The sequence below is a fragment of the Somniosus microcephalus genome, chromosome 9 (assembly GCF_052327205.1).
Source record: "Somniosus microcephalus isolate GS21.2 chromosome 9, FLI_Smic_1.0, whole genome shotgun sequence".
Lineage (NCBI taxonomy): Eukaryota > Metazoa > Chordata > Chondrichthyes > Squaliformes > Somniosidae > Somniosus > Somniosus microcephalus.
Genome location: NC_140995.1, coordinates 73633240 through 73649294, shown reverse-complemented (window position 1 = coordinate 73649294; position 16055 = coordinate 73633240). Strand labels below are relative to the sequence as shown.

Below are 16055 nucleotides of genomic sequence, written 5' to 3'. Positions count from 1 at the left end.
CGCTGTCTCCCCCTCGCTGTCTCGCGCTGTCTCCCCCTCGCTGCGCTGTCCTCCCGCACCCCTCGCGCTGTCTCCCCCTCGCGCTGTCTCCCCCTCGGCGCTGTCTCAGCGCTGTCTCCTCGCGCTGTCTCCCCCTCGCGCCTGTCTCCCCCTCGCGCTGTCTCCCCCTCGCGCTGTCTCCCCCTCGCGCTGTCTCCCCCCCTCTCGCGCTGTCTCCCCCTCGCGCTGTCTCCCCCTCGCGCTGTCTCCCCCTCGCGCTGGTCTCCCCCTCGCGCTGTCTCCCCCTCGCGCTGTCTCCCCCTCGCGCTGTCTCCCCCTCGCGCTGTCTCCCCCTCGCGCTGTCTCCCCCCTCGCGCTGTCTCCCCCTCGCGCTGTCTCCCCCCTCGCGCTGTCTCCCCCTCGCGCTGTCTCCCCCTCGCGCTGTCTCCCCTCGCGCTCCCTCGCGCTGTCTCCCCCTCGCGCTGTCTCCCCCTCGCGCTGTCTCCCCCCTCGCGCTGTCTCCCCCTCGCGCTGTCTCCCCCCCTCGCGCTGTCTCCCCCTCGCGCTGTCTCCCCCTCGCGCTGTCTCCCCCTCGCGCTGTCTCCCCCCTCGCGCTGTCTCCCCCCTCGCGCTGTCTCCCCCTCGCGCTGTCTCTCCCCCCTCGCGCTGTCTCCCCCCTCGGCGCTGTCTCCCCCTCGCGCTGTCTCCCCCTCGCGCTGTCTCCCCCTCGCGCTGTCTCGCTCCCCTCGCGCTGTCTCCCCTCGCGCTGTCTCCCCCTCGCGCTGTCTCCCCCTCGCGCTCTCTCCCCCTCGCGCTGTCTCCCCCTCGCGCTCTCTCCCCTCGCGCTTCTCCCCCCTCGCGCTCTCTCCCCCTCGCGCTCTCTCCCCCCTCGCGCTCTCTCCCCCTCGCGCTCTCTCCCCCTCGCTCTCCCCCCTCGCGCTCTCTCCCCCTCGCGCTCTCTCCCCCCTCGCGCTCTCTCCCCCTCGCGCTCTCTCCCCCTCGCGCTCTCTCCCCCTCGCGCTCTCTCCCCCTCGCGCTCTCTCCCCCTCGCGCTCTCTCCCCCTCGCGCTCTCTCCCCCTCGCGCTCTCTCCCCCTCGCGCTCTCTCCCCCTCGCGCTCTCTCCCCCTCCGCGCTCTCTCCCCCTCGCGCTCTCTCCCCCTCGCGCTCTCTCCCCCTCGCGCTCTCTCCCCTCGCGCTCTCTCCCCCTCGCGCTCTCTCCCCCTCGCGCTCTCTCCCCCTCGCGCTCTCTCCCCCTCGCGCTCTCTCCCCCTCGCGCTCTCTCCCCCTCGCGCTCTCTCCCCCTCGCGCTCTCTCCCCCTCGCGCTCTCTCCCCCTCGCGCTCTCTCCCCCTCGCGCTCTCTCCCCCTCGCGCTCTCTCCCCTCGCGCTCTCTCCCCCTCGCGCTCTCTCCCCCTCGCGCTCTCTCCCCCTCGCGCTCTCTCCCCTCGCGCTCTCTCCCCCTCGCGCTCTCTCCCCCTCGCGCTCTCTCCCCTCGCGCTCTCTCCCCTCGCGCTCTCTCCCCCTCGCGCTCTCTCCCCCTCGCGCTCTCTCCCCCTCGCGCTCTCTCCCCCTCGCGCTCTCTCCCCCTCGCGCTCTCTCCCCCTCGCGCTCTCCGCGCTCTCTCCCCCTCGCGCTCTCTCCCCTCGCGCTCTCTCCCCCTCGCGCTCTCTCCCCCTCGCGCGCTCTCCCCCTCGCGCTCTCCGCTCTCCCCCCTCGCGCTCTCTCCCCTCGCGCTCTCTCCCCCTCGCGCTCTCTCCCCCTCGCGCTCTCCCTCGCGCCTCCCCTCGCGCTCTCTCCCCCTCGCGCTCTCTCCCCCTCGCGCTCTCTCCCCCCTCGCGCTCTCCCCCCTCGCGCTCTCTCCCCTCGCGCTCTCTCCCCCTCGCGCTCTCTCCCCCTCGCGCTCTCTCCCCTCGCGCTCTCTCCCCTCGCGCTCTCTCCCCCTCGCGCTCTCTCCCCTCGCGCTCTCTCCCCATCGCGCTCTCTCCCCCTCGCGCTCTCCCCCTCGCGCTCTCTCCCCCTCGCGCTCTCCTCTCCCCCTCGCGCTCTCTCCCCCTCGCGCTCTCTCCCCCTCGCGCTCTCTCCCCCTCGCGCTCTCTCCCCTCGCGCTCTTCCCCTCGCGCTCGCTCCCCCTCGCGCTCGCTCCCCCTCGCGCTCGCTCCCCCTCGCGCTCGCTCCCCCTCGCGCTCGCTCCCCTCGCGCGCGCTCCCCCTCGCGCGCCCTCCCCCTCGCGCGCCCTCCCCTCGCGCGCCCTCCCCCTCGCGCGCCCTCCCCTCGCGCGCCCTCCCCTCGCGCGCCCCTCCCCTCGCTCGCCCTCCCCCCCTCGGCCTCCCCCCCTCGCCCTCCCCCCCTCCCCTCCCGCCCTCCCCCCTCCCGCCCTCGCCCTCCCTCCCTCGCCCTCCTCCCTCGCCCTCCCTCCCTCGCCCTCCCTCCCTCGCCCTCCCTCTCTCGCCCCTCCCTCTCTCGCCCTCCCTCTCTCGCCCTCCCTCTCTCGCCCTCCCTCTCCCGCCCTCGCCCTCCCGCCCTCCCTCTCCCCGCCCTCCCTCTCCCGCCCTCCCTCTCCCGCCCTCCCTCTCCCGCCCTCCCTCTCCCGCCCTCCCTCTCCCGCCCTCCCTCTCCCGCCCTCCCTCTCCCGCCCTCCCTCTCTCGCCCTCGCCCTCCCCCCTCTCGCCCTCCCCCTCTCGCCCTCCCCCTCTCGCCCTCCCCCCTCCCGCCCTCCCCCTCCCGCCCTCCCCTCCCGCCCTCCCTCTCCCGCCCTCCCTCTCCCGCCCTCCCTCTCCCGCCCTCCCTCTCCCGCCCTCCCTCTCCCGCCCTCCCTCTCCCGCCCCTCCCTCTCTCCCGCCCTCCCTCTCTCGCCCTCCCTCTCTCGCCCTCGCCCTCGCCCTCTCGCCCTCCCCCTCCCGCCCTCCCTCCCGCCCTCCCTCTCCCGCCCTCCCTCTCCCGCCCTCCCTCTCCCGCCCTCCCTCTCCCGCCCTCCCTCTCCCGCCCTCCCTCTCTCGCCCTCCCTCTCTCGCCCTCCCTCTCTCGCCCTCCCTCTCTCGCCCTCCCTCTCTCGCCCTCCCTCTCTCGCCCTGCCTCTCCCGCCCTCGCCCTCCCGCCCTCCCTCTCTCGCCCTCCCTCTCTCGCCCTCCCTCTCTCGCCCTCCCTCTCTCTCCCTCCCTCTCTCTCTCTCTCTCTCCCTCCCTCTCTCCCTCCCTCTCCCTCCCTCTCTCAATTCAATTCACTTCAAATCGCTTTATTGGCATGACAAGTTACATCTTATGTTGCCAAAGCATCGAAAAACATTCATGTTTGTTCACAAAAATACAGATCTATCCATACAGTGTATAAACAGATATATCCCTGAGTGTATAAATATACATTCATATAATTTGTATATACTCTTTTCTAATATTTAGTGGTTGTCCCTCTGTTTATGGCAAGCTGTAACATAGTGTGCCGCTAAGGTTACACAATTTCTCTCTTCCCCGAGTAGGTATGGGAGTTTTTGGTCGTCATTCAAATTTCTGAATTCCGGGCATATTTTTGTGAATTTTGGGTAGAAATTCTCCCTTATGCCCTGATATTTTCTACAAGCTGTGAGGAAGTGCATCTCTGTCTCCACCACTCCCTGGCTGCAGTGAGAGAATATCCTGTCCTCTCTTGGTAGCCGGGTCTGCCTGTGTCTACCTTTTTCGATCGCCAGGCTATGTTCACTAAGTCTGTACATTGTCAAGGTTTTTCTCAGTTTGCTATCCTTTACCATGGTCAGGTAATCAGCCATGTTGTATTGTCTGTTTAGGGCCAAGTAGCAATTGAGTTTGCTTTGGGTTTTTGTTGTTTCTGCCCAATATGACAGATATTTTTCCTTTTGCTTAGCGACGATTGTGTTGGGTCGAATTCTTTGTGTTACGCTGTCACTGTCCTGGGGCTGGTTATTGTTAGTAGTGTTAGTAGTTACTTCACTGAGTCCCAGGACTAGTTGACTGAGGGTATTCTTCTTTATGGTCCTCTCTTGGCATTTCAGGGCTTCGTAATGATAGCATTGGGGGTTGCTCATTTCTATGTGTTTCCAAAATTTGGTGGCTCTTTTTAGGATAGTGATTATTAATGGATATTGGCCTAGTTCTGCCCTGCATGCATTGTTTATGGTTTTCCTTTGAGTCCGGAGGATACTTTTACAGAATTCTGCATGTAGGATCTCAATTGTGTGTTTGTCCCATTTTGCAAATTCTTGTTGTGTTAGCGGTCCCCACACCTCACTGCCATAGAGTGCAATTGGTTCAATTACTGATCTCTCTCTCCCCCTCTCTCCCTTGCCCTCCCTCTCCCTCCCCCTCGCTCCCTCCCCCTCCCTCCCTCTCTCTCCCTCCCTCCCTCTCCCTCCCTCCCTCCCTCTCCCTCCCTCCCTCTCTCTCCCTCCCTCCCTCCCTCTCTCTCCCTCCCTCTCTCTCCCTCCCTCTCTCTCCCTCCCTCTCTCTCCCTCCCTCTCTCCCTCGCCCTCCCTCGCCCTCCCTCGCCCTCTCCCGCCCTCCCTCGCCCTCTCCCGCCCTCTCCCGCCCTCTCTCGCCCTCCCTCTCCCTCCCTCCCGCTCGCTCCCTCCTGCTCGCTCCCTCCCTCTCGCTCCCTCCCTCTCGCTCCCTCCCTCTCGCTCCCTCCCTCTCGCTCCCTCCCTCTCGCTCCCTCCCTCTCGCTCCCTCCCTCTCCCTCCCTCCCTCCCTCCCTCCCTCTCCCTCCCTCTCCCTCCCTCCCTCCCTCCCTCCCTCTCCCTCCCTCCCTCCCCCTCCCTCCCTCCCGCTCCCTCCCTCCCGCTCCCTCCCTCCCGCTCCCTCCCTCCCGCTCCCTCCCTCCCGCTCCCTCCCTCCCGCTCCCTCCCTCCCGCTCCCTCCCTCCCGCTCCCTCCATCCCGCTCTCTCCCTCCCGCTCTCTCCCTCCCGCTCTCCCCCTCCCGCTCCCTCCCTCCCTCCCTCTCCCTCGCTCCCTCCCTCCCTCTCCCTCCCTCCCTCTCCCTCCCTCCCTCTCCCTCCCTCCCTCCCGCTCTCTCCCTCCCGCTCTCTCCCTCCCGCTCTCTCCCTCCCGCTCTCTCCCTCCCGCTCTCTCCCTCCCGCTCTCTCGCTCCCTCCCTCCCTCTCCCTCTCCCTCCCTCCCGCTCCCTCCCTCCCGCTCCCTCCCTCCCGCTCCCTCCCTCCCGCTCCCTCCCTCCCGCTCCCTCCCTCCCGCTCCCTCCCTCCCGCTCCCTCCCTCCCGCTCCCTCCCTCCCGCTCCCTCCCTCCCGCTCCCTCCCTCCCGCTCTCTCCCTCCCGCTCTCTCCCTCCCTCCCTCTCCCTCACTCCCTCTCCCTCCCTCCCTCCCTCTCCCTCCCTCTCCCTCCCTCCCCTCCCTCTCCCTCCCTCCCTCCCTCTCCCTCCCTCCCTCCTCTCCCTCTCTCCCTCCCGCTCTCTCCCTCCCGCTCTCTCCCTCCCTCTCTCTCCCTCCCTCTCTCTCCCTCCCTCTCTCTCCCTCCCGCTCTCTCCCTCCCGCTCTCTCCTCCCGCTCTCTCCCTCCCGCTCTCTCCCTCCCGCTCTCTCCCCTCCCGCTCTCTCCCTCCCGCTCTCTCCCTCCCGCTCTCTCCCTCCCGCTCTCTCCCTCCCTCTCTCTCCCTCCCGCTCTCTCCCTCCCGCTCTCTCCCTCCCGCTCTCTCCCTCCCTCTCGGGTCCCTCCCTCCCTCTCCCTCCCGCTCCCTCCCTCCCGCTCCCTCCCTCCCGCTCCCTCCCTCCCGCTCCCTCCCTCCCGCTCCCTCCCTCCCGCTCCCCTCCCTCCCGCTCCCTCCCTCCCGCTCCCTCCCTCCCGCTCTCTCCCTCCCGCTCTCTCTCTCGCTCTCTTTCTCTGTCTCTTTCTCGCTCTGTCTCTTTCTCTCTCTCTTTCTCGCTCTCACTCGCTCGCTCCCTGTCACGCTCTCTCTCACGCTCTCCTCTCGCTCTTTCCCTCTGTCTCTCCCTGTGTCTCTCTCCCTGTGTCTCTCTCCCTGTGTCTCTCTCCCTGTGTCTCTCTCCCTCTGTCTCTCTCCCTCTGTCTCTCTCCCTCTGTCTCTCTCCCTCTGTCTCGCCCCCTCTCTCTCGCCCCCGCGCTCTCGCTCTCTTTCTTTCTCTCTTTCTCTCCCTCCCTTTCTGTCTCTATCTCTTTCTCGCTATCTCTCGCATTTGCTCTTTCTCTCTTTTTGCCTCTTTCTGTCTGTCTCTCTCTCTTTTCCTGTGTCTCTACCCTTAAAGATTCTGTTTCTCTCTCTTACTCTCATTAACTGCTTCTGGTGCTGTGACCTCTCTCATCTACTGCCATTGCCTCTTATCTCTTTATGTTATGTCTTTTCATTTTTTTTCTTAACTCGGGAATATTTGGGTAAAAAAACTTGAGAAGAAACTGACTGTAAGGATGGCCATAACAGGAATCTCCCATCCCGCTGAACAGCTGTTTGATGTGACCCTCTTGTTGCACCCGACAAAATAATCTTAAAGTGCTGGGAACTCCTGAACTGCAGCTTGAAACCAACCATCACAATCTAATCCAGAGGGAGTTTCCCAACCAAACAACAGTTTAATTCCAAATGTGCTTACTTATAACAATTAGACTTTGTTGCTTTAAAGAAACAGGCCTAGTTAAACCCAGCTCCACCTTAGCAATAGAATAATACATTGTGCATTACATGGTATAATGCTCCTGTCAGTATAAAACAGCATATTATCTGATTTACCATAAGCAATGTTGTCTTGGACACGTTCTTTGATTTCTGTATGAATGTAGAAGTTCTGTCTCACCCAACCTGCTACCTCTCTGCTCTTAAACTGTTTTCAGCATTATCCGTGAGCACCCTCTACCAAGTGCTGATTGGCCTGGGGGAATCCTTGCTGACGAGATGGGTCTGGGGAAAACTGTGGAGATGCTGGCACTCCTCCTGACCCACACACGTGAGGAAATGAAACCAGACACGCTGTCGCTCCCAGAGGTACAGTCCATCATTTGAGCATACTGTTTATTTGGACGAGAGGGTCGCCAACCCTCCAGGATTGTCCTGGAGTCGCCAGGAATGAAAGATTAATCCCCTGGACACACTGCTGCGAGCAAATCCAGGCAGAAAATCATAGAGGGCATTAAAAAGAATTGTGTGGTTTTATATATTTTGTTTATTAGTTATAAAAGTATTGGAGATGGGGAAGAAAGGCTGTTTGACTGGGCGGGGCGGTGGGAGGCCATGTGATGAAACCTCCAGGAATACGGCCAACCAGAGTTGGCGACCCGATTGGTTGCTAATTTATGCACTGCATAAATCTATAAATCTATAAAGTTCCGTGGAAGCTGCGATATCAGAGAAAGTAATACACTGGGGAAAAAGAAGACTGAAAGGAACTTTACTGCAAACAGTAAGACTCTTAACAGGGTGAAGGAACAGAGAGTCAGGGGTGCAGATACACTGATCCTAAATGGTGGGATTGGGAGTAGAACAGTTCATTAAAAAGGCAACTGAGATTCTGGGTTTTATGCATAGATGCCATGAATATAAAAGCAGGGAAGTGATGCTGAATTTGTACAAGACATTGGTTAGGCCACTCAAGAAGCTCGACACCATCCAGGACAAAGCAGCCCGCTTCATTGGCACCCCATCCACCACCTTAAACATTCACTCCCTCCACCACCGCCGTACCGTGGCTGCAGTGTGGACCATCTACAAGATGCACTGCAGCAACTTGCCAAGGCTTCTTCGGCAGCACCTCCCAAACCCGTGACCTCTTCCACCTAGAAGGACAAGGGCAGCAGGCGCATGGGAACACCACCACCTCCAAGTTCCCCTCCAAGTCACACACCATCCTGACTTAGAAGTATATCCTTCATCGTCGCTGTGTCAAAATCCTGGCACTCCCTACCTAACAGCACTGTGGGAGTACTATCACCACACGGACGTCTCTGGATCATTAGTCCAGAATTACTAGCCCAGTGACATTACCACTACGTTACCGTTCCCGTTCCGGCAACAGATACAGCATACAAGGAAATAAAGTGTTGAGGAAAGATGGACTAGATAGGAAAGATTGTGGGGTAGCTCCAAACAGCAACTTGCATTTATTTATATATATATATAGCCCTTAATGTAGAAAAATGTCCCATGGCCCTTCACAGATTCGGAATCATAGAATGGTTACAGCATAGAAGGAGGCCATTCGGCCAGTTGAGCCCGTGCTGGCTCTCTGCAAGAGCACTTCAGCTAGTCCCACTCCCCCACCCTTTTCCCATAGCCCTGCAATTTTTTTTTCTTCAGGTACTTATCCAGTTCTCTTTTAAAAGCCACGATTGAATCTGCCTCCACCACCCGTTCAGGCAGTGCATTCCAGATCCTCACCACTCGCTGCGTAAAAAGGTTTTTCCTCATGTCGCCTTTGGTTCTTCTGCCAATCACCTTAAATCTGTGCACTCTGGTTATCAACCCTTCAGCCATTGGAAACAGTTTCTCTTTATTAATCTAGTAAACCCTTCACGATTTTAAACACCTCTATCAAATCTCCTCTTGACCGTCTCTGCTCTAAGGAGAACAACCTCAGCTTCTCTAGTCTATCCACGTAACTGAAGCACCTGACCCCTGGAACCATTCTTGTAAATCTTTTCTGCACCTTCTCTAAGGTCTTCACATCCTTCCTAAAGTGCGGTGCCCAGAATTGGACGCAATACTCCAGTTGAGGTCAGACCAGTGTTTTATAAAGATTCATCATAACTTCCTTATAAAAAAGGGTGCCAAGCCAAAGGAGGGGTGACCAAAAGCTTGGTGAAAGATATGGGTTTTATGGAGAGTCTTAAGAGAGGAGAGGGAGATGGAGGGGGTTAGGGAAGGAATTTTTCTTGTACTCTATTTATAAAACTCTATTGGCCTTTTTTAAATAGCATCTGCACTCACACTTTCAAAGAATGATGCATTTGAACCCTAGGTCACTCTGTGTAACCACACCCGTTCCATTAACTGGATACTCCCACTCCTCCCAAAGTGCATCATCTCACAATTATCCATACTAAATTGCATCTGCCACCTGTTTTCTGCCAACCTACCTTCTCCTGAAGTCTTTAGCAATTCTCCACATTGTTTGCCGCCCTGCTTACTTTAGTGTCCCCACGACAGAGTCCAAATCATTTATAAGGCGGAGTTTCCCGTCGGATCAACGGGGAGTCTCGGTTGTTATGGGTGAGCTGATGGGAGAAGAGCTCGATCCCCGACGTACGTATACAGCCGCACATATCGCATTGAAAACCAGCTGAGGTGGGTAGATGACTTGCCTTGAGTGCCAGGTGCTTGCCACCCTCAAATTCATTCAAACCGACCAGCAGCCACGCTGTCATTGTGGTCTGTTGGTGGCTGTGTCTTTCCAGGTGCTGGTGTTAATATTACAAGATTTCAAGGTGGCCTTTAGTGTGGTCCTGACAGTGTTTCATCTGCCCACCTCCGTTACCTCTCTTACAAAGGGAGGCTTTGCGAGTAAAGTTTATTTTCATTAAAAAAAGATTGGAAGGAAACATCATTTAGATGGTTAAAATTGGAAAGAAATCATTACAGTCAAACTGTCACTGATCTTGTGCTTCTCTTACTAGGGGACATCTGTAAATTATTACATCCCATCTTCACCACCTGCAGCCTCTTGTAAAACAAGCAAGAAGAAAAATGAAGTCAAACCCAAGGAAAAGGTGAACTATCCTAGTAAGTGCTTCCTTTATTATTTTACAGCGGAGTGAACTGGCATCTAAAGGAAACCTTATAAATCCAAGCTCATGATGTGGAGCCTCACCCACTGGGAGTGCGAATCGGAAATAGCAGGCACACATTCCACAATCTGCTGTCTGTTCATTTTAATAGACAGAAAATTAATTGGAAACAGTATTGGTAGAATTTACTTTACCAAAAAAAGAAAGACTTGCTTTTCTAACCTCCGGACATCCCAAAATGCTTTACAGCCAATGAAGTACTTTTGAAGTGTAGTCACTGTTGTAATGTAAAAAACGCAACAGCCAATTTGAGCACAGCAAGATCCCACAAACAGTAATGTGGTAATGACCAGATCACAGTACAATACATTGGATAAACCAAATGATAGAACAGTGCTTAAGTGGATGCAGGACACTGTTGTGTGGGGGGGGGGGGGGGGAAGAAAATAAAGGAAAGTTTATGGAGGTAACCTAATAGCTTGGCCGTTATTGAAGATGAAAAATGTAATTTATATGCAATAGCTATCTTTAGTTAAAGTGGAAGAAGTACAGGGATAGTCAAAACCAATGTTCCCGTTAAGCTGCGTGGCCGCACAGCAGTCTGGAGGTCTTGCGCAGGCCGCTCAGCGGCTTTCAAATGGAAAAAATACACGTGCGGAAATTTGAATCAGCCACACAGCCAGTTAAAGAGGCCACGCACCCAAAATAAATTAGCAGGAACATTGGACAAAACGAAAAAAACCTTCTCCCAAGTGTGGTTCCTAGGCACAGACAATAATGTTGAAGAAACTGTTACAAGATGTTATTAGGTGCCTGCATTACTTGTCAAGTGAGATCTACCTGATTATCTGTGCTAGAGAGTTAGTATTGACCTTCTCCATCAGAGTACTATCTCTTTGTAGTGGGCAACAATTTCTCCCAATTTCCAGCAACTGAAATAACCAAATGTACAGCGCTAGGGGCTCTATTCCAGAAGATCTTTGCTGTACATGAATGCCAGTGGTGTTAAAGGCAGCCAATGGATCTCCATTCCAGAGTTCAGAATTCTAGTGGTTTGCCAAACGGCTTGAATTCAACCACCGTCGAATCGCACCACAACGGCAAGAAAGATTCATGAGGGGAAAAAAGAAAGGCTTGCATTTCAGTGGCACCTTTTGTGACCTCAAGATGTCCGAAAGCACTTTACAGCCAATGAAGTACTTTCTGAAATGTAGTCACTTGTAATGTAGGAAACGCGACAGCCAATTTGCGCACAGCAGGCTCCCACAAACAGCAATATGAAAATGATCAGATAATCTGTTTTAGTGATGTTGATTGAGGGATAAATATTGGCCAGGACACCGGTGAAAATTCCCCTGCTTTTCTTTGAAATAGTGCCCATGGGATCTTTTATGTCCACCTGAGAGGGCAAATGGGGCCTCAGTTTAACGTCTCATCGGAAAGATGGCACCTCCGACAGTGCAGCACTCCCTCAGTACTGCACTGGAGTGTTTTTTGGATTTTGGGGTCAAGTCTCCGGAGTGGGGCTTGAACCCATAACCTTCTGGCTCAGAGGCATGAGTGCTACCCACTGAGCCACGGCTGAAACTGAACCATCAAGAACTGCCCAGACTGCTCAGTTGGATGGCTTATTATGTCAGCAAGAACCTGGGGCATTCCTATGTAACTACCTTGCCATTGCCTCACTGAGCTACAGATGAAGACTGGGATTGCTTACCCTGGAGAAGAGAAGGCCCTGAGGAATGTCCAAATTCCTCAAGGAAATATAGAAGTTGAATCCCTATAATATGTTTGAGATTGCCGCAAACTCTAGAACCGGGGACATGGGCTTGCACAAGGTGCACAGACAGTTTAGACAGAACTACTTTACACAGAATGTTTGGAATGGACCACTCCGGGAACCAATGGAGGCAGATAGCGTGGTAAACATTTAAGGGATAATTGGATTGATATTTGAGAGATTGGGTAACGAAGAGGTATTTGTATTTGGGACTGACCTGATGTACGGCAGACACTTTTCCGGTCCTGTACTTTCCTAGTTGAGGATCAGAGTGCCTCACGCTGTCACTCCCAAGTGAAAGAAGAAGATCATGAAGAAAGGTAAAATCTGAAGGAGTGTGCGGAACAAAACTGTCACACCCAACCTAGTCAAATCAGAGTTATAAGAAGAATAAGTATTAGGAGCAGGAGTAGGCCATACGGTCTCTCGAGCCTGTTCCGCCATTCAATAAGTTAATGTCTGATCTTCGACCTCAACTCCACTTTCCCGCCCGATCCCCATATCCCTTGATTCCCCGAGAGTCCAAAAATCTATCCATCTCAGCCTTGAATATACGCAACGATTCAGCATCCACAGCCCTTTGGGTTAGAGAATTCCAAAGATTCACAACCCTCTGAGTGAAGAAATTCCTCCTCATCTCAGCCTTAAATGGCTGACCCCTTATCCTGAGACTATGCCCCCTAGTGCTAGACTCTCCAGCCAAGGGAAACTACCTCTCGGCATCTACCCTGTCAAGCCCTCTAAGAATCTTATATGTTTCAATGAGATCACCTCTCATTCTTCTAAACTCCATAGAGTATAGGCCTAGTCTACTCAATCTCTCCTCATAGGACAACGCTTTCATCCCTGGAATCAATCTAGTGAGCTTTCGCTGCACTGCCTCTAAGGCAAGAATGTCCATCCTCAGATAAGGAGACCAAAACTGTGCACACATCCCAGTGAAAAGTAATGAGTTGGGAAAACTAATCACCCCATACGGGCCACTCGTATTACTTCTTTGAAAAAGGATACAGTTCTGGTCATTTGATGGGACACGCAGAGTGCAGTGATTTATAGGGGGCAATTCTAACCTATCCCACCTAGCGGGATCGAATTTTCCACCTGTTTCAATGGACAGTAAAATTATGTGGAGTGTAAAACAGGTGGCCGGTGTGATCCCATCAGCTTCCCGCTGGGCGGGTTTGGCCAAAATCACCTGCATAGATAGGTCCTCTGCGTGACCCATCAAATGACCAGAAAGGTATCCTTTATCAATGAAGTAATAGCATTGCCGGAATTTCAATATATCATCCAGACCAGTTGATTTTAATGGTTCTGAACCATCGATATTCAGAATCAAGGGCCAACAACCCACAAGCTCATAGGACATTCCCCTTTTAAAAGCTTGTTTGTTCTGTTTTAGAAGGTTTAGATCTTTGTTTTGGAAAAAATGATGTGCTGTCGTTCTGTCTTGAAGGGATAGATGCAGTATATTCATCTGGGCACTAGAGGGGGAACTAGGAGCTTTGTTGTTGAGCATTGAACACGCTGGTATTGTGTATCTTGGTGAGAATTGAGGACCATTCCTGCAATAAATTGTCTGTTTATAAAGAAACACGGCAGCCACGAGTGCTTCTTGGCGTGTCTGAGATTTCACCCAGCCAGAGTGCTTCCGGTCCGTCCACTTGCCTCATGCTTTCTGGCCCGCTGAGACCTAAAGGAGGGGGAGGGGGAGGAGGAGGAGGCGGAGCAGCGAGGAGGCGGAGGAGGGAGAGGCGGTGGGGGAGAGGGGGAGGCGGTGGGGGAGGGGGAGGCGAAGGAGAAGAGGAGGGAGGAGGAGAGGGGAAGGAGGAGAGGAGGGGGAGAGGAGGGAGGCGGTGGAGGAGAGGAGGGAGGCAGAGGAGGGAGGCAGAGGAGGAGAGGAGGGAGGCGGAGGAGGAGGGGAGGGAGGCGGAGGAGGAGAGGAGGGGGAGAGGGGGAGGCGGTGGAGGAGAGGGAGGCAGAGGAGGAGGGGAGGGGAAGGAGGAGAGAGGGGGGAGAGGGGGAGGCGGCGGAGGAGCAGAGGAGGGAGGCGGAGGAGCAGAGGAGGAGGCGGAGGAGCAGAGGGGGGAGGCGGAGGAGCAGAGGGGGGAGGCGGTGGAGAGGAGGGAGGCGGTGGAGGAGGAGAGGAGGGAGGTGGTGGAGGGAGGAGGAGGAGAGGAGGGAGGCGGTGGAGGAGGAGAGGAGGGAGGCGGTGGAGGAGGAGAGGAGGGAGGCGGTGGAGGAGGAGAAGAGGGAGGCGGTGGAGGAGGAGAGGAGGGAGGCGGTGGAGGAGGAGAGGAGGGAGGCGGTGGAGGAGGAGAGGAGGGAGGCGGTAGAGGAGGAGAGGAGGGAGGCGGTGGCGGAGGAGGAAGGCGGTGGAGGAGGAGAGGAGGGAGGCGGTGGAGGAGGAGGGGAGGGAGGCGGTGGAGGAGGAGGAGAGGAGGGAGGCGGTGGTGGAGGAGGAGAGGAGGAGGCGGTAGAGGAGGAGGAGGGAGGAGGAGGAGAGGAGGGGGGCAGGGGAAGGAGGAGAGGAGGGAGGCGGTGGGGAGAGGAGGGAGGCGGTGGGGGAGAGAGGGGGGAGAGGAGGGAGGCGGTGGGGGAGAGGAGGGAGGCGGAGGGGAGAGGGGAAGGAGGAGAGGAGGGGTGAGGGGAAGGAGGAGAGGAGGGGTGAGGGAAGGAGGAGGGGGGTGAGGGGAAGGAGGAGAGGGGGGGTGAGAGGGGAAGGAGGAGAGGAGGGGTGAGAGGGGAAGGAGGAGAGGAGGGGTGAGAGGGGAAGGAGGAGGAGTGGGGAGAGGGGAAGGAGGAGAGGAGAGGAGGGAGGCGCTGGGGGGGGAGAGGAGGGAGGCGGTGGGGGAGAGGGGGAGAGGCAGTGGGGGAGGGGGGGAGACGTGGAGGGGGAGAGGAGGGAGGCGGTGAGGGAGAGGAGGGAGGGGGAGAGGCGGAGGAGGTGGTGAGAGGAGGGAGGTGGAGGGGGAGAGGGGGAAGCGGTGGAGGAGAGGAGGGAGGCGGTGGGGAGAGGGGGAGGTGGAGGAGGTGGGGAGAGGAGGGAGGCGGAGGGGGAGAGGGGAGGCGGTGGGGAGAGGAGGGAGTGGTGGTGGAGTAGAGGGGAAGGCGGAGAGGGGAGGCAAGGAGGTGGAGGAGGAGAGGAGGGGGAGGCGGTGGGGGAGAGAAGGGAGTGGTGGTGGAGTTGACGGGGAGGCGGTGAGGGGGAGGAGAAGGAGAGGGAGGTGAGGAGGCGGTAGGGAGAGGGGGAGGCGGTGGAGAGAGGGGGAGGCGGTGGGGGAGAGGAGGGAGGCGGAGGAGGAGAGGAGCGGCGAAGATGCAGTGGAGGAGGGAAGTCTGAGGAGGAGCGGAGGGGGAGGCGGTGGAGGAGAGGGGAGGAGTGAGGAGGAGAGGAGGGGGAGGCGGTGGGGGAGAGGGGGAGGCGGTGGGGGCGAGGGGGTGGCGGTGGGGGAGAGGGGAAATTCATCCTCCACAGTATTATTGCTAAGTTGGTTTCGCCAGTCTATATGTAGATTAACGTCACCCATGATTACTGTAGTACCCTTGTTACATGCATCTCTAATTTCCTGTTTGATGCCATACCCTATATTACCACTACTGTTTGGAGGCCTATCGACAACTCCCACCAATGTTTTCAGCCCCTTGGTGCTTCTTAGCTCCACCCAGACTGATTCTACATCTTGATTTTCTGAGCCAATGGCCCAGAAATTCGAGTCTCCACGGGTGAGTACGCATGGGGTACTCGCCCGTAAGCCCAATGGAAGTGCCGGTTTCGTGCATGCACTGCGCATGCGCGGGAAACCGGCACTTCTGTTCCCTTGATAGAAGGGGTTGAGAGGTGGAACGTGTGCGCAGGAGAGGCAGCGCGTGCGCATCGAACTTACGTTTTTTTTCCAGGTTTTTCCGGGAGGGTAAGTCTCCAGGAGTTCCACTTTTAAAAAGCAGGTGCAAGGCCTGCTTTTTACAAGGTAAGTGGTGAATTAATTAAAATTACAACATTTTTTCCACAGGTTTATTATTTTTAAATACTTTAAAGAAAGGTAAGTTATTTTTAGCCCCGTTAGAAAATGTAATTAATTTTTTCAAAAATTAAAATTATTGTTTAAAATAGTTATTTCATGTATTTATAGTTATTTTAAAAATGTGATTTAAAAAAATTTATTTGAAGATTTAGTGATGTTTTGGGGCTTATAGTATTTATAGGTTTGACAGGTCCTGTCAAACATATGAATGAAGCATTCCCTGCTACCATTGGCTCTCCATGGCCCACGTGATCCCAGGGGACGCATCGAACTAACTGCGCCCCTGGGATATGCAAGCACTGCGCGCCGGCAGTTGGAGGAGGCCCAGGTTCGGAATCCCACGCGGGCCCACAGCTCAACGGCTGGCGCGGTATGTAAGTGCAGGTCGGAGGCTTGCACCCGCGGGAAGCCCCCGACCTGAATTTCTGGGCCATTGCCTTTCTCACTATTGCTCTGATTTCATCCTTTACTAACAACACCACCCCACCTCCTTTTCCTTTTTTCCTGTCCTTCCTAAATATCGAATATCCTTGGATATTCAGTTCCCAGCCTTGGTCACCCTGCAGCCATGTCTCCGTAAT

At 56.4% G+C, this 16055-nt stretch overlaps 1 protein-coding gene across 6 annotated transcripts in view; it reads left to right on the top strand.

The window, feature by feature from the left end:
• The window catches only part of shprh (SNF2 histone linker PHD RING helicase), a 228095-nt gene that overhangs the window by 28530 nt on the left and 183510 nt on the right, over window positions 1–16055 (top strand). For all 6 annotated transcript variants that reach the window (XR_015079506.1, XR_015079507.1, XM_085996774.1 and 3 more), the window contains exons 4-5: window positions 6784–6934; window positions 9559–9664. Coding sequence is in view for 4 of the 6 variants with exons in the window: in XM_085996774.1 (XP_085852900.1) it covers window positions 6784–6934; window positions 9559–9664 (257 nt within the window). In the remaining 2 variants the exon portion in view is untranslated. The remainder of the gene's footprint in view (window positions 1–6783; window positions 6935–9558; window positions 9665–16055) is intronic.